Raw genomic sequence first — 25,015 nt, forward strand, 5'->3', positions numbered from 1 at the left:
TGCAAGGCAATGCACATTAGCTGCTCAGACACACGGCTGGGGCCTACACAACGCACAACCACTCGGAAAAGAGCTGGCCATCGCTGGGAGCAGCTTGAGGCTAGATGGGCCCCAGGTCTGTTCGGGCCATGCCTACATGCCTGGTGTGGCTGTGCAGAGCTGAGCGGCGGGGGGCAGTTAACGATGGATAGGCCACGAGAACTCCCTCACCCAGCCTGGGTACAGGCTGCTACCAGCACAGTTTTGCACCTCCCCAACCTTCCCATTGTGGCTCAGCTCCGCCAGGCAGGCAGGGGAATGGCGGGCACCCAGCAGGGATTCCCTACAGCTCAGTAACCATCACTTTGCAATGCTCGCTCAGGGGCACCAGGAGCGTGTCCTGCTCAGAGGAGCTTGCTTTGTCTCTCAGGGGTTGCTGGGCAGGCCCCTCGTCTTCCTCTTCCTCTCCCCCTTCCTCACTCAGATTAAAGACCAGCTTCAGCTTCTCAGGCTGTACAGAATTCAGGACGATCACGCCCAGCCCCAGCAGGAAGCACAGCAGCCCTGCAACGCAACATGGGGGGACTAGTTACAGGCTGCAGGTCTGTACCTTTCCTGCACTATACTACCTCTGTGCCACCAGAGGGCTCCCTGGGCTTGGCTGAGCCTCATGGCCAACTACATGGGCTTTGGTGCCACTCTGCTCTGATGGTGCAGTGCGAAGCAGTCCAGGACGTGGGACAGGGTGAGCAGAATGGACTATGGTATCCCAGGGGAGGCCTCCCTGTCTCATGTGAGGGGTCATAACATGACAGGACTCGCTGCTCGAAAAACTAAACCGCCTCTCTATGGAGAGAACTATTTACAGATCTGCTGCAACAGCATCTAGCATTCCAGCCATATGCACACTGACCGACAGCCTGGTGCCTCTTCCCTTCCCTTCCCTCCTGCAACTTTGCTGCACCCTCCAAGTTCCATGCAGATTGCTACCACTTTATATAATGCAATATCCTCCGTATTATCCATCTCGTTCCTTGTACACCTTAACATCTTGTTCGCTTTGCAGATTGCTGCTACTGTTGCACACTGAGCAGGACATCACTGAGTTGTCCACAGCGAGCCTTGCCCCTTTCCTCAGTAGTTACAGATAATTTAGAACCCACTAGTGAGTCTGAATACTTAAAACTGCTGTTTCCAATGTGCATGACATTACATCCAACAGCACTCAATGCCATGGGCCATTATATGCCCCCCAATCACCTAGCTTGGTTAGCTCTTTCTAAAGTTCCTCACGCTCTTCTCCAATCTTGCCTATCCTCAATATTTTTGGGTCATCTGCCAATTTTACTACCTCGCTGCTCAGTTCTTTTTCCAGATCTTTAATAAATGTATCAAACCAGTCCTAGCTTTACTGCTCCACTGTTAGTGGAGTTGAATATGCCAACCCTTGTAGTCACTCGCTCACACTGTACTGGTGAACGCCTTCTTTGAAAAGATACTAACCATCTCCATGATGGGCTTGAATTTCCAGTGCTTTTCCTCTTGCACTGTATCCAGGGCTTAACTTGTGCCAGGGCTTGCCAGGGCTGGGATACCACCCGGTATATCTAGGTTTGGCAATTCAGAGCCCCAACACCTCTGGGCTTGGCAGCTCACAGCTCTGGCACCTCTGGGCTTGGCACATCAGTTATGAAAGTAACAAAATTACTGGAGCTCCAGCACGCAACTGATGGAGCCCTGGCACCTCTTTCAGTACAAATTAAGCACTGCTGTTATCCCAGCATGGGGGAGGGATTCAGGTAAAGGGGATTACCCACCCCTCGGAGAAGCAGAAATTTCCTGTGTGATTAGAAACCTCTAATTTGTCCGACTTGGCATTTAATCAAATCCAAGGCCCAAGGGGGCCCCTGAGCTGCAATGTTGCTCTGATCCATCTCTCCAGAATCACAGCCCAGGGCCCGCTCCTTTCTCACGGCTGATGTAATGCTGCACTTGGGGTCTGGAAAGAACTTTCTCAAAGGGTTGTCAGAGCCCTGGGCAAGGTTCCCCTGGAGCTCTGAGCCAATTTGCCCTGTTGGAATCAGGTGGAAGCACCCCACACCATCAGTTTCCTGTGGCCAAGTGCAGTGTTGGGGGAACTGGTGGCTTTTGGTCCCACCTGTCTCTTTCCCTGTGTTGCTAGGTCACACAGCAGCACTGGAGAAGAGGAGAACCCCAGTTCACTCAAAAAACTGCCCACTGACCTGTTGCCAGCGTGAACCAGAAGGATGCCCCGTACACAGTCTGCAAGGAGGCTGGACCGAACCGGATGGTGCACAGCGGGGAGTTCCTCGCGACAGAGAAGAAGAGCAGTGAGAAGATCAGCAGTGCTGCCGTGAGCAGGATCATGTAGCCCCCGTACAGCAGGACTGGCATGGAGAACAGCATGTTGGAAATCAGCCAGGTGCAGAAGGCCAACCTGCGAGAGAGCAGCGGGGTTGAAAGGAGAGGCCATCCCTTGCTTTTACACTGACCTGCTTTGGGCAGCTCCCGAGACCTTCTCTCCGATCACGAGTGGGCAGCATCCTCGTCACCTGACCCTGCAATAGTCATCCTTTGCACTGGTATAAAGGGCTACAGAGAGCCAGGCCCACAGATCCCACGGCATCTGCACTGAACCCAACCTCCTGCCTCGCCCGAGGGGCACTTCAGGCTGAGCTCAGCCCCGGTGTAATGCTACTGAATTCCAGGGATGACTTTCTTAGAGGATCCCAGTTGGACACACTTGCCCTTGAAACCACCTCCTCGGCAAGAGGGAGGACTGGACGTGGCGATAGTGTGCAGTGAGGATTGAGCTGGGGGTGCAAGTGTGCAAGTGCAGGGGTCCCAGTGCTCACAGACTCTCCACTCCTCACCTAGGGGAACATCTCCCTCTGAGAGGCCCTGGAATCCATGGAACGTGTGCATGCAGAAGAATTTCCTAACTACCCATGCCAGACTGCATTATCAAGGGACACACCTGCTCTGTGATGCCAGACCCGCCACAGCGGCCTTGCCAGGGGGTGCTCCAGATATTCAGAAACCCATCTTGGGAGATGACCTTGAATCAAATAGACCCCACCGTTCTAAAGCAAGACCCTACGGCAGTTTGGGCCAGGGAGTGACAAAGAACATGGTACCCCACTGACGCTGCAGGAGGGCTTTTGGAAGGCAGAATGCAACTACCTGAGGCAGAGTTTGGCTGGGATGGGGACTAACATCCCTAGTTCTGCATAAATGCCATGTGACCATAACTGACCACGGGTGGCCAGGGCCTTGGCTGGGTCTCCTCCAGGATTCAGAGTGGTAGCCGTGTTAGTCTGTATCAGCAAAAACAACAAGGAGTACTTGTGGCACCTTAGAGACTAACACATTTATTTGGGCATAAGCTGTCATGGGCTAAAACCCACTTCATCAGATACTTGGAGTGGAAAATACAGTAGGAAGATATATATAGCAGTACATGAAAAGATGGGAGTTGCCTTACCAAGTGGGGAGTTGAGACAATTCAATTAAAGTGGGCTATTACCAACAGGATGAAAAATCACTTTTGTAGTGTGTGACGAAGTTCCTCCTCTGCCTTGGTGGATCCTGTGCTTTTTGGCAGATTTGCTCACCTCAGACTTTCACGGCAGCCCTCAGTTTGGCCACTTTTGCTAGTGGCTCAAACCTGCCGTTCAGTCAGCTAACCTCAGCACTGGCCAGCATGGGGGAAATGGCAAACAATCTCCAGTCTCTGTTGTCCTACCTAGTGGGTCAGGGATAGGCCAGATCCCTTTCCAAATTAGACCTTCCCTTCTGGTGTTGCTCACAGACCAGGTCAACTCCTCCTATGTCCGATCAGGAGTTGGGGGGAACCCAGGCCTGCCCTCTACACCGAGTTCCAGCCCAGGGCCCTGTAGATAGCAGCTGTCCACATCTCCTGTTTTAGCTGCATGACAGCTACAACTCCCTGGGCTACTTCCCCATGGCCTCCCCCCAGCACCTTCTTTATCCTCACCACAGGATGTTCCTCCTGAAGCCTGATCACACTTGTACTCCTCAGTCCTCCAGCAGCACACCTTCTCGCTCCTTGCACGCCCCCCACTAACTGATCGGAGGTCCTCTTAAAACCAGGTGTCCTGATTAGTCTGCCTGCCATAATTGATTCTAGTATTTCTTAATTGGCTCCAGGTGTCTTAATTTGCTTGCCTGTCTTAATTGGTTCTAGCAGGTTCCTGATTGCTCTAGCGCAGCCCCTGCTCTGGTCACTCAGGGAACAGAAAACTATTCATCCAGTGGCCAGTATATTTGCCTTCTACCAGACTCCTGTAACACCTGCCCCTTTTGCGGCGTGGGGGAAACCCTGGCGCACGTCTATCTGGAGTGCGCCAGGTTGCAGCCCCTATTCCGGCTCCTCACCAATCTTTTGTTACGGTTTTGGTTGCACTTTTCTCCTCACCTTCTCATCTACGCACTCCCTGTCCGTGGCCCCACTAAGTCGCGGGACCTCCTGGTCAACCTCCTCCTGGCCCTGGCTAAAGCGGCCATCTATAAAACCAGAGTGAGGAGGTTGGCCGACGGAGTCTCCTGCGACTGCGGGGCCTATTTCCGCTCCTCTGTCCGTTCACGCCTCCGAGCGGAGTTCCTCTGGGCGGCGTCCACCGACTCCCTTGACGCCTTTGAGGAGCGGTGGGCGCTGTCCGGGGTTCTCTGCTTGGTGTCCCCGTCCGGTTCCCTTCATTTGACCCTTTGACCGCACTCCCGTCCCTGTTTTTCATTAGTTGTCCCCCGTAATTAGTTGGTTCTCCAGGCCCTGTGGATCTCCCCCTTAGGCTGGGGGGGAATCCTTTTGTAGTGGACGAGCTCTGCCCGCCCACGTCCTGGATTCCCAATAGGACCAGACTCCTGTAACACCTGCCCCTTTTGCGGCGTGAGGGAAACCCTGGCGCACGTCTATCTGGAGTGCGCCAGGTTGCAGCCCCTATTCTGGCTCCTCACCAATCTTTTGTTACGGTTTTGGTTGCACTTTTCTCCTCACCTTCTCATCTACGCACTCCCTGTCCGTGGCCCCACTAAGTCGCGGGACCTCCTGGTCAACCTCCTCCTGGCCCTGGCTAAAGCGGCCATCTATAAAACCAGGGTGAGGAGGTTGGCCGATGGAGTCTCCTGCGACTGCGGGGCCTATTTCCGATCCTCTGTCCGTTCACGTCTCCGAGCGGAGTTCCTCTGGGCGGCGTCCACCGACTCCCTTGACGCCTTTGAGGAGCGGTGGGCGCTGTCCGGGGTTCTCTGCTCGGTGTCCCCGTCCGGTTCCCTTCGTTTGACCCTTTGACCGCACTCCCGTCCCTGTTTTTCATTAGTTGTCCCCCGTAATTAGTTGGTTCTCCAGGCCCTGTGGATCTCCCCCTTAGGCTGGGGGGGAATCCTTTTGTAGTGGACGAGCTCTGCCCGCCCACGTCCTGGATTCCAATAGGACCAGACTCCTGTAACACCTGCCCCTTTTGCGGCGTGAGGGAAACCCTGGCGCACGTTTATCTGGAGTGCGCCAGGTTGCAGCCCCTATTCCGGCTCCTCACCAATCTTTTGTTACGGTTTTGGTTGCACTTTTCTCCTCACCTTCTCATCTACGCACTCCCTGTCCGTGGCCCCACTAAGTCGCGGGACCTCCTGGTCAACCTCCTCCTGGCCCTGGCTAAAGCGGCCATCTATAAAACCAGAGTGAGGAGGTTGGCCGACGGAGTCTCCTGCGACTGCGGGGCCTATTTCCGCTCCTCTGTCCGTTCACGCCTCCGAGCGGAGTTCCTCTGGGCGGCGTCCACCGACTCCCTTGACGCCTTTGAGGAACGGTGGGCGCTGTCCGGGGTTCTCTGCTTGGTGTCCCCGTCCGGTTCCCTTCATTTGACCCTTTGACCGCACTCCCGTCCCTGTTTTTCATTAGTTGTCCCCCGTAATTAGTTGGTTCTCCAGGCCCTGTGGATCTCCCCCTTAGGCTGGGGGGGAATCCTTTTGTAGTGGACGAGCTCTGCCCGCCCACGTCCTGGATTCCCAATAGGACCAGACTCCTGTAACACCTGCCCCTTTTGCGGCGTGAGGGAAACCCTGGCGCACGTCTATCTGGAGTGCGCCAGGTTGCAGCCCCTATTCCGGCTCCTCACCAATCTTTTGTTACGGTTTTGGTTGCACTTTTCTCCTCACCTTCTCATCTACGCACTCCCTGTCCGTGGCCCCACTAAGTCGCGGGACCTCCTGGTCAACCTCCTCCTGGCCCTGGCTAAAGCGGCCATCTATAAAACCAGGGTGAGGAGGTTGGCCGATGGAGTCTCCTGCGACTGCGGGGCCTATTTCCGATCCTCTGTCCGTTCACGTCTCCGAGCGGAGTTCCTCTGGGCGGCGTCCACCGACTCCCTTGACGCCTTTGAGGAGCGGTGGGCGCTGTCCGGAGTTCTCTGCTCGGTGTCCCCGTCCGGTTCCCTTCGTTTGACCCTTTGACCGCACTCCCGTCCCTGTTTTTCATTAGTTGTCCCCCGTAATTAGTTGGTTCTCCAGGCCCTGTGGATCTCCCCCTTAGGCTGGGGGGGAATCCTTTTGTAGTGGACGAGCTCTGCCCGCCCACGTCCTGGATTCCAATAGGACCAGACTCCTGTAACACCTGCCCCTTTTGCGGCGTGAGGGAAACCCTGGCGCACGTCTATCTGGAGTGCGCCAGGTTGCAGCCCCTATTCCGGCTCCTCACCAATCTTTTGTTACGGTTTTGGTTGCACTTTTCTCCTCACCTTCTCATCTACGCACTCCCTGTCCGTGGCCCCACTAAGTCGCGGGACCTCCTGGTCAACCTCCTCCTGGCCCTGGCTAAAGCGGCCATCTATAAAACCAGGGTGAGGAGGTTGGCCGACGGAGTCTCCTGCGACTGCGGGGCCTATTTCCGCTCCTCTGTCCGTTCACGCCTCCGAGCGGAGTTCCTCTGGGCGGCGTCCACCGACTCCCTTGACGCCTTTGAGGAGCGGTGGGCGCTGTCCGGGGTTCTCTGCTCGGTGTCCCCGTCCGGTTCCCTTCGTTTGAGCCTTTGACCGCACTCCCGTCCCTGTTTTTCATTAGTTGTCCCCCGTAATTAGTTGGCTCTCCAGGCCCTGTGGATCTCCCCCTTAGGCTGGGGGGGATCCTTTTGTAGTGGACGAGCTCCGTCCGCCCACTTCCTGGATCCCAATAGGACCAGACTCCTGTAACACCTGCCCCTTTTGCGGTGTGAGGGAAACCCTGGCGCACGTCTATCTGGAGTGCACCAGGCTACAGCCCCTATTCCGGCTCCTCACCAATCTTTTGTTACGGTTTTGGTTGCACTTTTCTCCTCACCTTCTTATCTACGCACTCCCTGTCCGTGGCCCCACTAAGTCGCGGGACCTCCTGGTCAACCTCCTCCTGGCCCTGGCTAAAGTGGCCATCTATAAAACCAGGGTGAGGAGGTTGGCCGACGGAGTCTCCTGCGACTGCGGGGCCTATTTCCGCTCCTCTGTCCGTTCACGCCTCCGAGCGGAGTTCCTCTGGGCGGCGTCCACCGACTCCCTTGACGCCTTTGAGGAGCGGTGGGCGCTGTCCGGGGTTCTCTGCTTGGTGTCCCCGTCCGGTTCCCTTCATTTGACCCTTTGACCGCACTCCCGTCCCTGTTTTTCATTAGTTGTCCCCCGTAATTAGTTGGTTCTCCAGGCCCTGTGGATCTCCCCCTTAGGCTGGGGGGGAATCCTTTTGTAGTGGACGAGCTCTGCCCGCCCACGTCCTGGATTCCCAATAGGACCAGACTCCTGTAACACCTGCCCCTTTTGCGGCGTGAGGGAAACCCTGGCGCACGTCTATCTGGAGTGCGCCAGGTTGCAGCCCCTATTCCGGCTCCTCACCAATCTTTTGTTACGGTTTTGGTTGCACTTTTCTCCTCACCTTCTCATCTACGCACTCCCTGTCCGTGGCCCCACTAAGTCGCGGGACCTCCTGGTCAACCTCCTCCTGGCCCTGGCTAAAGCGGCCATCTATAAAACCAGAGTGAGGAGGTTGGCCGACGGAGTCTCCTGCGACTGCGGGGCCTGTTTCCGCTCCTCTGTCCGTTCACGCCTCCGAGCGGAGTTCCTCTGGGCGGCGTCCACCGACTCCCTTGACGCCTTTGAGGAGCGGTGGGCGCTGTCCGGGGTTCTCTGCTCGGTGTCCCCGTCCGGTTCCCTTCATTTGACCCTTTGACCGCACTCCCGTCCCTGTTTTTCATTCGTTGTCCCCCGTAATTAGTTGGCTCTCCAGGCCCTGCGGATCTCCCCCTTAGGCTGGGGGGGAATCCTTTTGTAGTGGACGAGCTCTGCCCGCCCACGTCCTGGATTCCCAATAGGACCAGACTCCTGTAACACCTGCCCCTTTTGCGGCGTGAGGGAAACCCTGGCGCACGTCTATCTGGAGTGCGCCAGGTTGCAGCCCCTATTCCGGCTCCTCACCAATCTTTTGTTACGGTTTTGGTTGCACTTTTCTCCTCACCTTCTCATCTACGCACTCCCTGTCCGTGGCCCCACTAAGTCGCGGGACCTCCTGGTCAACCTCCTCCTGGCCCTGGCTAAAGCGGCCATCTATAAAACCAGGGTGAGGAGGTTGGCCGACGGAGTCTCCTGCCACTGCGGGGCCTATTTCCGCTCCTCTGTCCGTTCACGCCTCCGAGCGGAGTTCCTCTGGGCGGCGTCCACCGACTCCCTTGACGCCTTTGAGGAGCGGTGGGCGCTGTCCGGGGTTCTCTGCTCGGTGTCCCCGTCCGGTTCCCTTCGTTTGAGCCTTTGACCGCACTCCCGTCCCTGTTTTTCATTAGTTGTCCCCCGTAATTAGTTGGTTCTCCAGGCCCTGCGGATCTCCCCCTTAGGCTGGGGGGGAATCCTTTTGTAGTGGACGAGCTCTGCCCGCCCACGTCCTGGATTCCCAATAGGACCAGACTCCTGTAACACCTGCCCCTTTTGCGGCGTGAGGGAAACCCTGGCGCACGTCTATCTGGAGTGCGCCAGGTTGCAGCCCCTATTCCGGCTCCTCACCAATCTTTTGTTACGGTTTTGGTTGCACTTTTCTCCTCACCTTCTCATCTACGCACTCCCTGTCCGTGGCCCCACTAAGTCGCGGGACCTCCTGGTCAACCTCCTCCTGGCCCTGGCTAAAGCGGCCATCTATAAAACCAGGGTGAGGAGGTTGGCCGACGGAGTCTCCTGCGACTGCGGGGCCTATTTCCGAACCTCTGTCCGTTCACGTCTCCGAGCGGAGTTCCTCTGGGCGGCGTCCACCGACTCCCTTGACGCCTTTGAGGAGCGGTGGGCGCTGTCCGGGGTTCTCTGCTCGGTGTCCCCGTCCGGTTCCCTTCGTTTGACCCTTTGACCGCACTCCCGTCCCTGTTTTTCATCAGTTGTCCCCCGTACTTAGTTGGTTCTCCAGGCCCTGTGGATCTCCCCCTTAGGCTGTGGGGGGATCCTTTTGTAGTGGACGAGCTCTGCCCGCCCACGTCCTGGATTCCCAATAGGACCAGACTCCTGTAACACCTGCCCCTTTTGCAGCGTGGGGGAAACCCTGGCGCACGTCTATCTGGAGTGCGCCAGGTTGCAGCCCCTATTCCGGCTCCTCACCAATCTTTTGTTACGGTTTTGGTTGCACTTTTCTCCTCACCTTCTCATCTACGCACTCCCTGTCCGTGGCCCCACTAAGTCGCGGGACCTCCTGGTCAACCTCCTCCTGGCCCTGGCTAAAGCGGCCATCTATAAAACCAGGGTGAGGAGGTTGGCCGACGGAGTCTCCTGCCACTGCGGGGCCTATTTCCGCTCCTCTGTCCGTTCACGCCTCCGAGCGGAGTTCCTCTGGGCGGCGTCCACCGACTCCCTTGACGCCTTTGAGGAGCGGTGGGCGCTGTCCGGGGTTCTCTGCTTGGTGTCCCCGTCCGGTTCCCTTCATTTGACCCTTTGACCGCACTCCCGTCCCTGTTTTTCATTAGTTGTCCCCCGTAATTAGTTGGTTCTCCAGGCCCTGTGGATCTCCCCCTTAGGCTGGGGGGGAATCCTTTTGTAGTGGACGAGCTCTGCCCGCCCACGTCCTGGATTCCCAATAGGACCAGACTCCTGTAACACCTGCCCCTTTTGCGGCGTGAGGGAAACCCTGGCGCACGTCTATCTGGAGTGCGCCAGGTTGCAGCCCCTATTCCGGCTCCTCACCAATCTTTTGTTACGGTTTTGGTTGCACTTTTCTCCTCACCTTCTCATCTACGCACTCCCTGTCCGTGGCCCCACTAAGTCGCGGGACCTCCTGGTCAACCTCCTCCTGGCCCTGGCTAAAGCGGCCATCTATAAAACCAGGGTGAGGAGGTTGGCCGATGGAGTCTCCTGCGACTGCGGGGCCTATTTCCGATCCTCTGTCCGTTCACGTCTCCGAGCGGAGTTCCTCTGGGCGGCGTCCACCGACTCCCTTGACGCCTTTGAGGAGCGGTGGGCGCTGTCCGGGGTTCTCTGCTCGGTGTCCCCGTCCGGTTCCCTTCGTTTGACCCTTTGACCGCACTCCCGTCCCTGTTTTTCATTAGTTGTCCCCCGTAATTAGTTGGTTCTCCAGGCCCTGTGGATCTCCCCCTTAGGCTGGGGGGGAATCCTTTTGTAGTGGACGAGCTCTGCCCGCCCACGTCCTGGATTCCAATAGGACCAGACTCCTGTAACACCTGCCCCTTTTGCGGCGTGAGGGAAACCCTGGCGCACGTTTATCTGGAGTGCGCCAGGTTGCAGCCCCTATTCCGGCTCCTCACCAATCTTTTGTTACGGTTTTGGTTGCACTTTTCTACTCACCTTCTCATCTACGCACTCCCTGTCCGTGGCCCCACTAAGTCGCGGGACCTCCTGGTCAACCTCCTCCTGGCCCTGGCTAAAGCGGCCATCTATAAAACCAGGGTGAGGAGGTTGGCCGACGGAGTCTCCTGCGACTGCGGGGCCTATTTCCGCTCCTCTGTCCGTTCACGCCTCCGAGCGGAGTTCCTCTGGGCGGCGTCCACCGACTCCCTTGACGCCTTTGAGGAGCGGTGGGCGCTGTCCGGGGTTCTCTGCTCGGTGTCCCCGTCCGGTTCCCTTCGTTTGAGCCTTTGACCGCACTCCCGTCCCTGTTTTTCATTAGTTGTCCCCCGTAATTAGTTGGCTCTCCAGGCCCTGTGGATCTCCCCCTTAGGCTGGGGGGGATCCTTTTGTAGTGGACGAGCTCCGTCCGCCCACTTCCTGGATCCCAATAGGACCAGACTCCTGTAACACCTGCCCCTTTTGCGGTGTGAGGGAAACCCTGGCGCACGTCTATCTGGAGTGCACCAGGCTACAGCCCCTATTCCGGCTCCTCACCAATCTTTTGTTACGGTTTTGGTTGCACTTTTCTCCTCACCTTCTTATCTACGCACTCCCTGTCCGTGGCCCCACTAAGTCGCGGGACCTCCTGGTCAACCTCCTCCTGGCCCTGGCTAAAGTGGCCATCTATAAAACCAGGGTGAGGAGGTTGGCCGACGGAGTCTCCTGCGACTGCGGGGCCTATTTCCGCTCCTCTGTCCGTTCACGCCTCCGAGCGGAGTTCCTCTGGGCGGCGTCCACCGACTCCCTTGACGCCTTTGAGGAGCGGTGGGCGCTGTCCGGGGTTCTCTGCTTGGTGTCCCCGTCCGGTTCCCTTCATTTGACCCTTTGACCGCACTCCCGTCCCTGTTTTTCATTAGTTGTCCCCCGTAATTAGTTGGTTCTCCAGGCCCTGTGGATCTCCCCCTTAGGCTGGGGGGGAATCCTTTTGTAGTGGACGAGCTCTGCCCGCCCACGTCCTGGATTCCCAATAGGACCAGACTCCTGTAACACCTGCCCCTTTTGCGGCGTGAGGGAAACCCTGGCGCACGTCTATCTGGAGTGCGCCAGGTTGCAGCCCCTATTCCGGCTCCTCACCAATCTTTTGTTACGGTTTTGGTTGCACTTTTCTCCTCACCTTCTCATCTACGCACTCCCTGTCCGTGGCCCCACTAAGTCGCGGGACCTCCTGGTCAACCTCCTCCTGGCCCTGGCTAAAGCGGCCATCTATAAAACCAGAGTGAGGAGGTTGGCCGACGGAGTCTCCTGCGACTGCGGGGCCTGTTTCCGCTCCTCTGTCCGTTCACGCCTCCGAGCGGAGTTCCTCTGGGCGGCGTCCACCGACTCCCTTGACGCCTTTGAGGAGCGGTGGGCGCTGTCCGGGGTTCTCTGCTCGGTGTCCCCGTCCGGTTCCCTTCATTTGACCCTTTGACCGCACTCCCGTCCCTGTTTTTCATTCGTTGTCCCCCGTAATTAGTTGGCTCTCCAGGCCCTGCGGATCTCCCCCTTAGGCTGGGGGGGAATCCTTTTGTAGTGGACGAGCTCTGCCCGCCCACGTCCTGGATTCCCAATAGGACCAGACTCCTGTAACACCTGCCCCTTTTGCGGCGTGAGGGAAACCCTGGCGCACGTCTATCTGGAGTGCGCCAGGTTGCAGCCCCTATTCCGGCTCCTCACCAATCTTTTGTTACGGTTTTGGTTGCACTTTTCTCCTCACCTTCTCATCTACGCACTCCCTGTCCGTGGCCCCACTAAGTCGCGGGACCTCCTGGTCAACCTCCTCCTGGCCCTGGCTAAAGCGGCCATCTATAAAACCAGGGTGAGGAGGTTGGCCGACGGAGTCTCCTGCCACTGCGGGGCCTATTTCCGCTCCTCTGTCCGTTCACGCCTCCGAGCGGAGTTCCTCTGGGCGGCGTCCACCGACTCCCTTGACGCCTTTGAGGAGCGGTGGGCGCTGTCCGGGGTTCTCTGCTCGGTGTCCCCGTCCGGTTCCCTTCGTTTGAGCCTTTGACCGCACTCCCGTCCCTGTTTTTCATTAGTTGTCCCCCGTAATTAGTTGGTTCTCCAGGCCCTGCGGATCTCCCCCTTAGGCTGGGGGGGAATCCTTTTGTAGTGGACGAGCTCTGCCCGCCCACGTCCTGGATTCCCAATAGGACCAGACTCCTGTAACACCTGCCCCTTTTGCGGCGTGAGGGAAACCCTGGCGCACGTCTATCTGGAGTGCGCCAGGTTGCAGCCCCTATTCCGGCTCCTCACCAATCTTTTGTTACGGTTTTGGTTGCACTTTTCTCCTCACCTTCTCATCTACGCACTCCCTGTCCGTGGCCCCACTAAGTCGCGGGACCTCCTGGTCAACCTCCTCCTGGCCCTGGCTAAAGCGGCCATCTATAAAACCAGGGTGAGGAGGTTGGCCGATGGAGTCTCCTGCGACTGCGGGGCCTATTTCCGAACCTCTGTCCGTTCACGTCTCCGAGCGGAGTTCCTCTGGGCGGCGTCCACCGACTCCCTTGACGCCTTTGAGGAGCGGTGGGCGCTGTCCGGGGTTCTCTGCTCGGTGTCCCCGTCCGGTTCCCTTCGTTTGACCCTTTGACCGCACTCCCGTCCCTGTTTTTCATCAGTTGTCCCCCGTACTTAGTTGGTTCTCCAGGCCCTGTGGATCTCCCCCTTAGGCTGTGGGGGGATCCTTTTGTAGTGGACGAGCTCTGCCCGCCCACGTCCTGGATTCCCAATAGGACCAGACTCCTGTAACACCTGCCCCTTTTGCAGCGTGGGGGAAACCCTGGCGCACGTCTATCTGGAGTGCGCCAGGTTGCAGCCCCTATTCCGGCTCCTCACCAATCTTTTGTTACGGTTTTGGTTGCACTTTTCTCCTCACCTTCTCATCTACGCACTCCCTGTCCGTGGCCCCACTAAGTCGCGGGACCTCCTGGTCAACCTCCTCCTGGCCCTGGCTAAAGCGGCCATCTATAAAACCAGGGTGAGGAGGTTGGCCGACGGAGTCTCCTGCCACTGCGGGGCCTATTTCCGCTCCTCTGTCCGTTCACGCCTCCGAGCGGAGTTCCTCTGGGCGGCGTCCACCGACTCCCTTGACGCCTTTGAGGAGCGGTGGGCGCTGTCCGGGGTTCTCTGCTTGGTGTCCCCGTCCGGTTCCCTTCATTTGACCCTTTGACCGCACTCCCGTCCCTGTTTTTCATTAGTTGTCCCCCGTAATTAGTTGGTTCTCCAGGCCCTGTGGATCTCCCCCTTAGGCTGGGGGGGAATCCTTTTGTAGTGGACGAGCTCTGCCCGCCCACGTCCTGGATTCCCAATAGGACCAGACTCCTGTAACACCTGCCCCTTTTGCGGCGTGAGGGAAACCCTGGCGCACGTCTATCTGGAGTGCGCCAGGTTGCAGCCCCTATTCCGGCTCCTCACCAATCTTTTGTTACGGTTTTGGTTGCACTTTTCTCCTCACCTTCTCATCTACGCACTCCCTGTCCGTGGCCCCACTAAGTCGCGGGACCTCCTGGTCAACCTCCTCCTGGCCCTGGCTAAAGCGGCCATCTATAAAACCAGGGTGAGGAGGTTGGCCGATGGAGTCTCCTGCGACTGCGGGGCCTATTTCCGATCCTCTGTCCGTTCACGTCTCCGAGCGGAGTTCCTCTGGGCGGCGTCCACCGACTCCCTTGACGCCTTTGAGGAGCGGTGGGCGCTGTCCGGGGTTCTCTGCTCGGTGTCCCCGTCCGGTTCCCTTCGTTTGACCCTTTGACCGCACTCCCGTCCCTGTTTTTCATTAGTTGTCCCCCGTAATTAGTTGGTTCTCCAGGCCCTGTGGATCTCCCCCTTAGGCTGGGGGGGAATCCTTTTGTAGTGGACGAGCTCTGCCCGCCCACGTCCTGGATTCCAATAGGACCAGACTCCTGTAACACCTGCCCCTTTTGCGGCGTGAGGGAAACCCTGGCGCACGTTTATCTGGAGTGCGCCAGGTTGCAGCCCCTATTCCGGCTCCTCACCAATCTTTTGTTACGGTTTTGGTTGCACTTTTCTCCTCACCTTCTCATCTACGCACTCCCTGTCCGTGGCCCCACTAAGTCGCGGGACCTCCTGGTCAACCTCCTCCTGGCCCTGGCTAAAGCGGCCATCTATAAAACCAGGGTGAGGAGGTTGGCCGACGGAGTCTCCTGCGACTGCGGGGCCTATTTCCGCTCCTCTGTCCGTTCACGCCTCCGAGCGGAGTTCCTCTGGGCGGCGTCCACCGACTCCCTTGACGCCTTTGAGGAGCGGTGGGCGCTGTCCGGGGTTCTCTGCTCGGTGTCCCCGTCCGGTTCCCTTCGTTTGAGCCTTTGACCGCACTCCCGTCCCTGTTTTTCATTAGTTGTCCCCCGTAATTAGTTGGCTCTCCAGGCCCTGTGGATCTCCCCCTTAGGCTGGGGGGGATCCTTTTGTAGTGGACGAGCTCCGTCCGCCCACTTCCTGGATCCCAATAGGACCAGACTCCTGTAACACCTGCCCCTTTTGCGGTGTGAGGGAAACCCTGGCGCACGTCTATCTGGAGTGCACCAGGCTACAGCCCCTATTCCGGCTCCTCACCAATCTTTTGTTACGGTTTTGGTTGCACTTTTCTCCTCACCTTCTTATCTACGCACTCCCTGTCCGTGGCCCCACTAAGTCGCGGGACCTCCTGGTCAACCTCCTCCTGGCCCTGGCTAAAGTGGCCATCTATAAAACCAGGGTGAGGAGGTTGGCCGACGGAGTCTCCTGCGACTGCGGGGCCTATTTCCGCTCCTCTGTCCGTTCACGCCTCCGAGCGGAGTTCCTCTGGGCGGCGTCCACCGACTCCCTTGACGCCTTTGAGGAGCGGTGGGCGCTGTCCGGGGTTCTCTGCTTGGTGTCCCCGTCCGGTTCCCTTCATTTGACCCTTTGACCGCACTCCCGTCCCTGTTTTTCATTAGTTGTCCCCCGTAATTAGTTGGTTCTCCAGGCCCTGTGGATCTCCCCCTTAGGCTGGGGGGGAATCCTTTTGTAGTGGACGAGCTCTGCCCGCCCACGTCCTGGATTCCCAATAGGACCAGACTCCTGTAACACCTGCCCCTTTTGCGGCGTGAGGGAAACCCTGGCGCACGTCTATCTGGAGTGCGCCAGGTTGCAGCCCCTATTCCGGCTCCTCACCAATCTTTTGTTACGGTTTTGGTTGCACTTTTCTCCTCACCTTCTCATCTACGCACTCCCTGTCCGTGGCCCCACTAAGTCGCGGGACCTCCTGGTCAACCTCCTCCTGGCCCTGGCTAAAGCGGCCATCTATAAAACCAGAGTGAGGAGGTTGGCCGACGGAGTCTCCTGCGACTGCGGGGCCTATTTCCGCTCCTCTGTCCGTTCACGCCTCCGAGCGGAGTTCCTCTGGGCGGCGTCCACCGACTCCCTTGACGCCTTTGAGGAGCGGTGGGCGCTGTCCGGGGTTCTCTGCTCGGTGTCCCCGTCCGGTTCCCTTCATTTGACCCTTTGACCGCACTCCCGTCCCTGTTTTTCATTCGTTGTCCCCCGTAATTAGTTGGCTCTCCAGGCCCTGCGGATCTCCCCCTTAGGCTGGGGGGGAATCCTTTTGTAGTGGACGAGCTCTGCCCGCCCACGTCCTGGATTCCCAATAGGACCAGACTCCTGTAACACCTGCCCCTTTTGCGGCGTGAGGGAAACCCTGGCGCACGTCTATCTGGAGTGCGCCAGGTTGCAGCCCCTATTCCGGCTCCTCACCAATCTTTTGGTACGGTTTTGGTTGCACTTTTCTCCTCACCTTCTCATCTACGCACTCCCTGTCCGTGGCCCCACTAAGTCGCGGGACCTCCTGGTCAACCTCCTCCTGGCCCTGGCTAAAGCGGCCATCTATAAAACCAGGGTGAGGAGGTTGGCCGACGGAGTCTCCTGCGACTGCGGGGCCTATTTCCGCTCCTCTGTCCGTTCACGCCTCCGAGCGGAGTTCCTCTGGGCGGCGTCCACCGACTCCCTTGACGCCTTTGAGGAGCGGTGGCCGCTGTCCGGGGTTCTCTGCTCGGTGTCCCCGTCCGGTTCCCTTCGTTTGACCCTTTGACCGCACTCCCGTCCCTGTTTTTCATTAGTTGTCCCCCGTAATTAGTTGGTTCTCCAGGCCCTGCGGATCTCCCCCTTAGGCTGGGGGGGAATCCTTTTGTAGTGGACGAGCTCTGCCCGCCCACGTCCTGGATTCCCAATAGGACCAGACTCCTGTAACACCTGCCCCTTTTGCGGCGTGAGGGAAACCCTGGCGCACGTCTATCTGGAGTGCGCCAGGTTGCAGCCCCTATTCCGGCTCCTCACCAATCTTTTGTTACGGTTTTGGTTGCACTTTTCTCCTCACCTTCTCATCTACGCACTCCCTGTCCGTGGCCCCACTAAGTCGCGGGACCTCCTGGTCAACCTCCTCCTGGCCCTGGCTAAAGCGGCCATCTATAAAACCAGGGTGAGGAGGTTGGCCGATGGAGTCTCCTGCGACTGCGGGGCCTATTTCCGAACCTCTGTCCGTTCACGTCTCCGAGCGGAGTTCCTCTGGGCGGCGTCCACCGACTCCCTTGACGCCTTTGAGGAGCGGTGGGCGCTGTCCGGGGTTCTCTGCTTGGTGTCCCCGTCCGGTTCCCTTCATTTGACCCTTTGACCGCACTCCCGTCCCTGTTTTTCATTAGTTGTCCCCCGTAATTAGTTGGTTCTCCAGGCCCTGTGGATCTCCCCCTTAGGCTGGGGGGGAATCCTTTTGTAGTGGACGAGCTCTGCCCGCCCACGTCCTGGATTCCCAATAGGACCAGACTCCTGTAACACCTGCCCCTTTTGCGGCGTGAGGGAAACCCTGGCGCACGTGTATCTGGAGTGCGCCAGGTTGCAGCCCCTATTCCGGCTCCTCACCAATCTTTTGTTACGGTTTTGGTTGCACTTTTCTCCTCACCTTCTCATCTACGCACTCCCTGTCCGTGGCCCCACTAAGTCGCGGGACCTCCTGGTCAACCTCCTCCTGGCCCTGGCTAAAGCGGCCATCTATAAAACCAGAGTGAGGAGGTTGGCCGACGGAGTCTCCTGCGACTGCGGGGCCTATTTCCGCTCCTCTGTCCGTTCACGCCTCCGAGCGGAGTTCCTCTGGGCGGCGTCCACCGACTCCCTTGACGCCTTTGAGGAGCGGTGGGCGCTGTCCGGGGTTCTCTGCTTGGTGTCCCCGTCCGGTTCCCTTCATTTGACCCTTTGACCGCACTCCCGTCCCTGTTTTTCATTAGTTGTCCCCCGTAATTAGTTGGTTCTCCAGGCCCTGTGGATCTCCCCCTTAGGCTGGGGGGGAATCCTTTTGTAGTGGACGAGCTCTGCCCGCCCACGTCCTGGATTCCCAATAGGACCAGACTCCTGTAACACCTGCCCCTTTTGCGGCGTGAGGGAAACCCTGGCGCACGTTTATCTGGAGTGCGCCAGGTTGCAGCCCCTATTCCGGCTCCTCACCAATCTTTTGTTACGGTTTTGGTTGCACTTTTCTCCTCACCTTCTCATCTACGCACTCCCTGTCCGTGGCCCCACTAAGTCGCGGGACCTCCTGGTCAACCTCCTCCTGGCCCTGGCTAAAGCGGCCATCTATAAAACCAGAGTGAGGAGGTTGGCCGACGGAGTCTCCTGCGACTGCGGGGCCTATTTCCGCTCCTCTGTCCGTTCACGCCTCCGAGCGGAGTTCCTCTGGGCGGCGTCCACCGACTCCCTTGACGCCTTTGAGGAGCGGTGGGCGCTGTCCGGGGTTCTCTGCTCGGTGTCCCCGTCCGGTTCCCTTCATTTGACCCTTTGACCGCACTCCCGTCCCTGTTTTTCATTCGTTGTCCCCCGTAATTAGTTGGCTCTCCAGGCCCTGCGGATCTCCCCCTTAGGCTGGGGGGGAATCCTTTTGTAGTGGACGAGCTCTGCCCGCCCACGTCCTGGATTCCCAATAGGACCAGACTCCTGTAACACCTGCCCCTTTTGCGGCGTGAGGGAAACCCTGGCGCACGTGTATCTGGAGTGCGCCAGGTTGCAGCCCCTATTCCGGCTCCTCACCAATCTTTTGTTACGGTTTTGGTTGCACTTTTCTCCTCACCTTCTCATCTACGCACTCCCTGTCCGTGGCCCCACTAAGTCGCGGGACCTCCTGGTCAACCTCCTCCTGGCCCTGGCTAAAGCGGCCATCTATAAAACCAGGGTTAGGAGGTTGGCCGATGGAGTCTCCTGCGACTGCGGGGCCTATTTCCGAACCTCTGTCCGTTCACGTCTCCGAGCGGAGTTCCTCTGGGCGGCGTCCACCGACTCCCTTGACGCCTTTGAGGAGCGGTGGGCGCTGTCCGGGGTTCTCTGCTCGGTGTCCCCGTCCGGTTCCCTTCGTTTGACCCTTTGACCGCACTCCCGTCCCTGTTTTTCATCAGTTGTCCCCCGTACTTAGTTGGTTCTCCAGGCCCTGTGGATCTCCCCCTTAGGCTGTGGGGGGATCCTTTTGTAGTGGACGAGCTCTGACCGCCCACGTCCTGGATTCCCAATAGGACCAGACTCCTGTAACACCTGCCCCTTTTGCGGCGTGGGGGAAACCCTGGCGCACGTCTATCTGGAGTGCGCCAGGTTGCAGCCCCTATTCCGGCTCCTCACCAATCTTTTGTTACGGTTTTGGTTGCACTTTTCTCCTCACCTTCTCATCTACGCACTCCCTGTCCGTGGCCCCACTAAGTCGCGGGACCTCCTGGTCAACCTCCTCCTGGCCCTGGCTAAAGCGGCCATCTATAAAACCAGGGTGAGGAGGTTGGCCGACGGAGTCTCCTGCGACTGCGGGGCCTATTTCCGCTCCTCTGTCCGTTCACGCCTCCGAGCGGAGTTCCTCTGGGCGGCGTCCACCGACTCCCTTGACGCCTTTGAGGAACGGTGGGCGCTGTCCGGGGTTCTCTGCTTGGTGTCCCCGTCCGGTTCCCTTCATTTGACCCTTTGACCGCACTCCCGTCCCTGTTTTTCATTAGTTGTCCCCCGTAATTAGTTGGTTCTCCAGGCCCTGTGGATCTCCCCCTTAGGCTGGGGGGGAATCCTTTTGTAGTGGACGAGCTCTGCCCGCCCACGTCCTGGATTCCCAATAGGACCAGACTCCTGTAACACCTGCCCCTTTTGCGGCGTGAGGGAAACCCTGGCGCACGTCTATCTGGAGTGCGCCAGGTTGCAGCCCCTATTCCGGCTCCTCACCAATCTTTTGTTACGGTTTTGGTTGCACTTTTCTCCTCACCTTCTCATCTACGCACTCCCTGTCCGTGGCCCCACTAAGTCGCGGGACCTCCTGGTCAACCTCCTCCTGGCCCTGGCTAAAGCGGCCATCTATAAAACCAGGGTGAGGAGGTTGGCCGATGGAGTCTCCTGCGACTGCGGGGCCTATTTCCGATCCTCTGTCCGTTCACATCTCCGAGCGGAGTTCCTCTGGGCGGCGTCCACCGACTCCCTTGACGCCTTTGAGGAGCGGTGGGCGCTGTCCGGGGTTCTCTGCTCGGTGTCCCCGTCCGGTTCCCTTCGTTTGACCCTTTGACCGCACTCCCGTCCCTGTTTTTCATTAGTTGTCCCCCGTAATTAGTTGGCTCTCCAGGCCCTGTGGATCTCCCCCTTAGGCTGGGGGGGATCCTTTTGTAGTGGACGAGCTCCGTCCGCCCACTTCCTGGATCCCAATAGGACCAGACTCCTGTAACACCTGCCCCTTTTGCGGTGTGAGGGAAACCCTGGCGCACGTCTATCTGGAGTGCACCAGGCTACAGCCCCTATTCCGGCTCCTCACCAATCTTTTGTTACGGTTTTGGTTGCACTTTTCTCCTCACCTTCTCATCTACGCACTCCCTGTCCGTGGCCCCACTAAGTCGCGGGACCTCCTGGTCAACCTCCTCCTGGCCCTGGCTAAAGCGGCCATCTATAAAACCAGGGTGAGGAGGTTGGCCGATGGAGTCTCCTGCGACTGCGGGGCCTATTTCCGAACCTCTGTCCGTTCACGTCTCCGAGCGGAGTTCCTCTGGGCGGCGTCCACCGACTCCCTTGACGCCTTTGAGGAGCGGTGGGCGCTGTCCGGGGTTCTCTGCTTGGTGTCCCCGTCCGGTTCCCTTCATTTGACCCTTTGACCGCACTCCCGTCCCTGTTTTTCATTAGTTGTCCCCCGTAATTAGTTGGTTCTCCAGGCCCTGTGGATCTCCCCCTTAGGCTGGGGGGGAATCCTTTTGTAGTGGACGAGCTCTGCCCGCCCACGTCCTGGATTCCCAATAGGACCAGACTCCTGTAACACCTGCCCCTTTTGCGGCGTGAGGGAAACCCTGGCGCACGTTTATCTGGAGTGCGCCAGGTTGCAGCCCCTATTCCGGCTCCTCACCAATCTTTTGTTACGGTTTTGGTTGCACTTTTCTCCTCACCTTCTCATCTACGCACTCCCTGTCCGTGGCCCCACTAAGTCGCGGGACCTCCTGGTCAACCTCCTCCTGGCCCTGGCTAAAGCGGCCATCTATAAAACCAGAGTGAGGAGGTTGGCCGACGGAGTCTCCTGCGACTGCGGGGCCTATTTCCGCTCCTCTGTCCGTTCACGCCTCCGAGCGGAGTTCCTCTGGGCGGCGTCCACCGACTCCCTTGACGCCTTTGAGGAGCGGTGGGCGCTGTCCGGGGTTCTCTGCTCGGTGTCCCCGTCCGGTTCCCTTCATTTGACCCTTTGACCGCACTCCCGTCCCTGTTTTTCATTCGTTGTCCCCCGTAATTAGTTGGCTCTCCAGGCCCTGCGGATCTCCCCCTTAGGCTGGGGGGGAATCCTTTTGTAGTGGACGAGCTCTGCCCGCCCACGTCCTGGATTCCCAATAGGACCAGACTCCTGTAACACCTGCCCCTTTTGCGGCGTGAGGGAAACCCTGGCGCACGTGTATCTGGAGTGCGCCAGGTTGCAGCCCCTATTCCGGCTCCTCACCAATCTTTTGTTACGGTTTTGGTTGCACTTTTCTCCTCACCTTCTCATCTACGCACTCCCTGTCCGTGGCCCCACTAAGTCGCGGGACCTCCTGGTCAACCTCCTCCTGGCCCTGGCTAAAGCGGCCATCTATAAAACCAGGGTTAGGAGGTTGGCCGATGGAGTCTCCTGCGACTGCGGGGCCTATTTCCGAACCTCTGTCCGTTCACGTCTCCGAGCGGAGTTCCTCTGGGCGGCGTCCACCGACTCCCTTGACGCCTTTGAGGAGCGGTGGGCGCTGTCCGGGGTTCTCTGCTCGGTGTCCCCGTCCGGTTCCCTTCGTTTGACCCTTTGACCGCACTCCCGTCCCTGTTTTTCATCAGTTGTCCCCCGTACTTAGTTGGTTCTCCAGGCCCTGTGGATCTCCCCCTTAGGCTGTGGGGGGATCCTTTTGTAGTGGACGAGCTCTGCCCGCCCACGTCCTGGATTCCCAATAGGACCAGACTCCTGTAACACCTGCCCCTTTTGCGGCGTGGGGGAAACCCTGGCGCACGTCTATCTGGAGTGCGCCAGGTTGCAGCCCCTATTCCGGCTCCTCACCAATCTTTTGTTACGGTTTTGGTTGCACTTTTCTCCTCACCTTCTCATCTACGCACTCCCTGTCCGTGGCCCCACTAAGTCGCGGGACCTCCTGGTCAACCTCCTCCTGGCCCTGGCTAAAGCGGCCATCTATAAAACCAGGGTGAGGAGGTTGGCCGACGGAGTCTCCTGCGACTGCGGGGCCTATTTCCGCTCCTCTGTCCGTTCACGCCTCCGAGCGGAGTTCCTCTGGGCGGCGTCCACCGACTCCCTTGACGCCTTTGAGGAACGGTGGGCGCTGTCCGGGGTTCTCTGCTTGGTGTCCCCGTCCGGTTCCCTTCATTTGACCCTTTGACCGCACTCCCGTCCCTGTTTTTCATTAGTTGTCCCCCGTAATTAGTTGGTTCTCCAGGCCCTGTGGATCTCCCCCTTAGGCTGGGGGGGAATCCTTTTGTAGTGGACGAGCTCTGCCCGCCCACGTCCTGGATTCCCAATAGGACCAGACTCCTGTAACACCTGCCCCTTTTGCGGCGTGAGGGAAACCCTGGCGCACGTCTATCTGGAGTGCGCCAGGTTGCAGCCCCTATTCCGGCTCCTCACCAATCTTTTGTTACGGTTTTGGTTGCACTTTTCTCCTCACCTTCTCATCTACGCACTCCCTGTCCGTGGCCCCACTAAGTCGCGGGACCTCCTGGTCAACCTCCTCCTGGCCCTGGCTAAAGCGGCCATCTATAAAACCAGGGTGAGGAGGTTGGCCGATGGAGTCTCCTGCGACTGCGGGGCCTATTTCCGATCCTCTGTCCGTTCACATCTCCGAGCGGAGTTCCTCTGGGCGGCGTCCACCGACTCCCTTGACGCCTTTGAGGAGCGGTGGGCGCTGTCCGGGGTTCTCTGCTCGGTGTCCCCGTCCGGTTCCCTTCGTTTGACCCTTTGACCGCACTCCCGTCCCTGTTTTTCATTAGTTGTCCCCCGTAATTAGTTGGCTCTCCAGGCCCTGTGGATCTCCCCCTTAGGCTGGGGGGGATCCTTTTGTAGTGGACGAGCTCCGTCCGCCCACTTCCTGGATCCCAATAGGACCAGACTCCTGTAACACCTGCCCCTTTTGCGGTGTGAGGGAAACCCTGGCGCACGTCTATCTGGAGTGCACCAGGCTACAGCCCCTATTCCGGCTCCTCACCAATCTTTTGTTACGGTTTTGGTTGCACTTTTCTCCTCACCTTCTTATCTACGCACTCCCTGTCCGTGGCCCCACTAAGTCGCGGGACCTCCTGGTCAACCTCCTCCTGGCCCTGGCTAAAGCGGCCATCTATAAAACCAGAGTGAGGAGGTTGGCCGACGGAGTCTCCTGCGACTGCGGGGCCTATTTCCGCTCCTCTGTCCGTTCACGCCTCCGAGCGGAGTTCCTCTGGGCGGCGTCCACCGACTCCCTTGACGCCTTTGAGGAGCGGTGGGCGCTGTCCGGGGTTCTCTGCTTGGTGTCCCCGTCCGGTTCCCTTCATTTGACCCTTTGACCGCACTCCCGTCCCTGTTTTTCATTAGTTGTCCCCCGTAATTAGTTGGCTCTCCAGGCCCTGCGGATCTCCCCCTTAGGCTGGGGGGGAATCCTTTTGTAGTGGACGAGCTCTGCCCGCCCACGTCCTGGATTCCCAATAGGACCAGACTCCTGTAACACCTGCCCCTTTTGCGGCGTGAGGGAAACCCTGGCGCACGTCTATCTGGAGTGCGCCAGGTTGCAGCCCCTATTCCGGCTCCTCACCAATCTTTTGTTACGGTTTTGGTTGCACTTTTCTCCTCACCTTCTCATCTACGCACTCCCTGTCCGTGGCCCCACTAAGTCGCGGGACCTCCTGGTCAACCTCCTCCTGGCCCTGGCTAAAGCGGCCATCTATAAAACCAGGGTGAGGAGGTTGGCCGACGGAGTCTCCTGCCACTGCGGGGCCTATTTCCGCTCCTCTGTCCGTTCACGCCTCCGAGCGGAGTTCCTCTGGGCGGCGTCCACCGACTCCCTTGACGCCTTTGAGGAGCGGTGGGCGCTGTCCGGGGTTCTCTGCTCGGTGTCCCCGTCCGGTTCCCTTCGTTTGAGCCTTTGACCGCACTCCCGTCCCTGTTTTTCATTAGTTGTCCCCCGTAATTAGTTGGTTCTCCAGGCCCTGCGGATCTCCCCCTTAGGCTGGGGGGGAATCCTTTTGTAGTGGACGAGCTCTGCCCGCCCACGTCCTGGATTCCCAATAGGACCAGACTCCTGTAACACCTGCCCCTTTTGCGGCGTGAGGGAAACCCTGGCGCACGTCTATCTGGAGTGCGCCAGGTTGCAGCCCCTATTCCGGCTCCTCACCAATCTTTTGTTACGGTTTTGGTTGCACTTTTCTCCTCACCTTCTCATCTACGCACTCCCTGTCCGTGGCCCCACTAAGTCGCGGGACCTCCTGGTCAACCTCCTCCTGGCCCTGGCTAAAGCGGCCATCTATAAAACCAGGGTGAGGAGGTTGGCCGATGGAGTCTCCTGCGACTGCGGGGCCTATTTCCGAACCTCTGTCCGTTCACGTCTCCGAGCGGAGTTCCTCTGGGCGGCGTCCACCGACTCCCTTGACGCCTTTGAGGAGCGGTGGGCGCTGTCCGGGGTTCTCTGCTCGGTGTCCCCGTCCGGTTCCCTTCGTTTGACCCTTTGACCGCACTCCCGTCCCTGTTTTTCATCAGTTGT

At 58.6% G+C, this 25,015-nt stretch overlaps 1 protein-coding gene across 1 annotated transcript in view; it reads right to left on the reverse strand.

The window, feature by feature from the left end:
* Positions 1-322: 322 nt before the first annotated feature.
* Positions 323-25,015, reverse strand: part of DUOXA1 (dual oxidase maturation factor 1) — a 39,019-nt gene continuing 14,326 nt past the window's right edge. Inside the window, exons 5-6 of the mRNA XM_078854480.1 lie at positions 2,223-2,437; positions 323-543 (exon numbers count right to left, since the gene is read on the reverse strand). Of these exons, the coding sequence (XP_078710606.1) occupies positions 323-543; positions 2,223-2,437 (436 nt within the window). The remainder of the gene's footprint in view (positions 544-2,222; positions 2,438-25,015) is intronic.

Source organism: Lepidochelys kempii, chromosome 10 (genome assembly GCF_965140285.1).
Source record: "Lepidochelys kempii isolate rLepKem1 chromosome 10, rLepKem1.hap1, whole genome shotgun sequence".
NCBI lineage: Eukaryota > Metazoa > Chordata > Testudines > Cheloniidae > Lepidochelys > Lepidochelys kempii.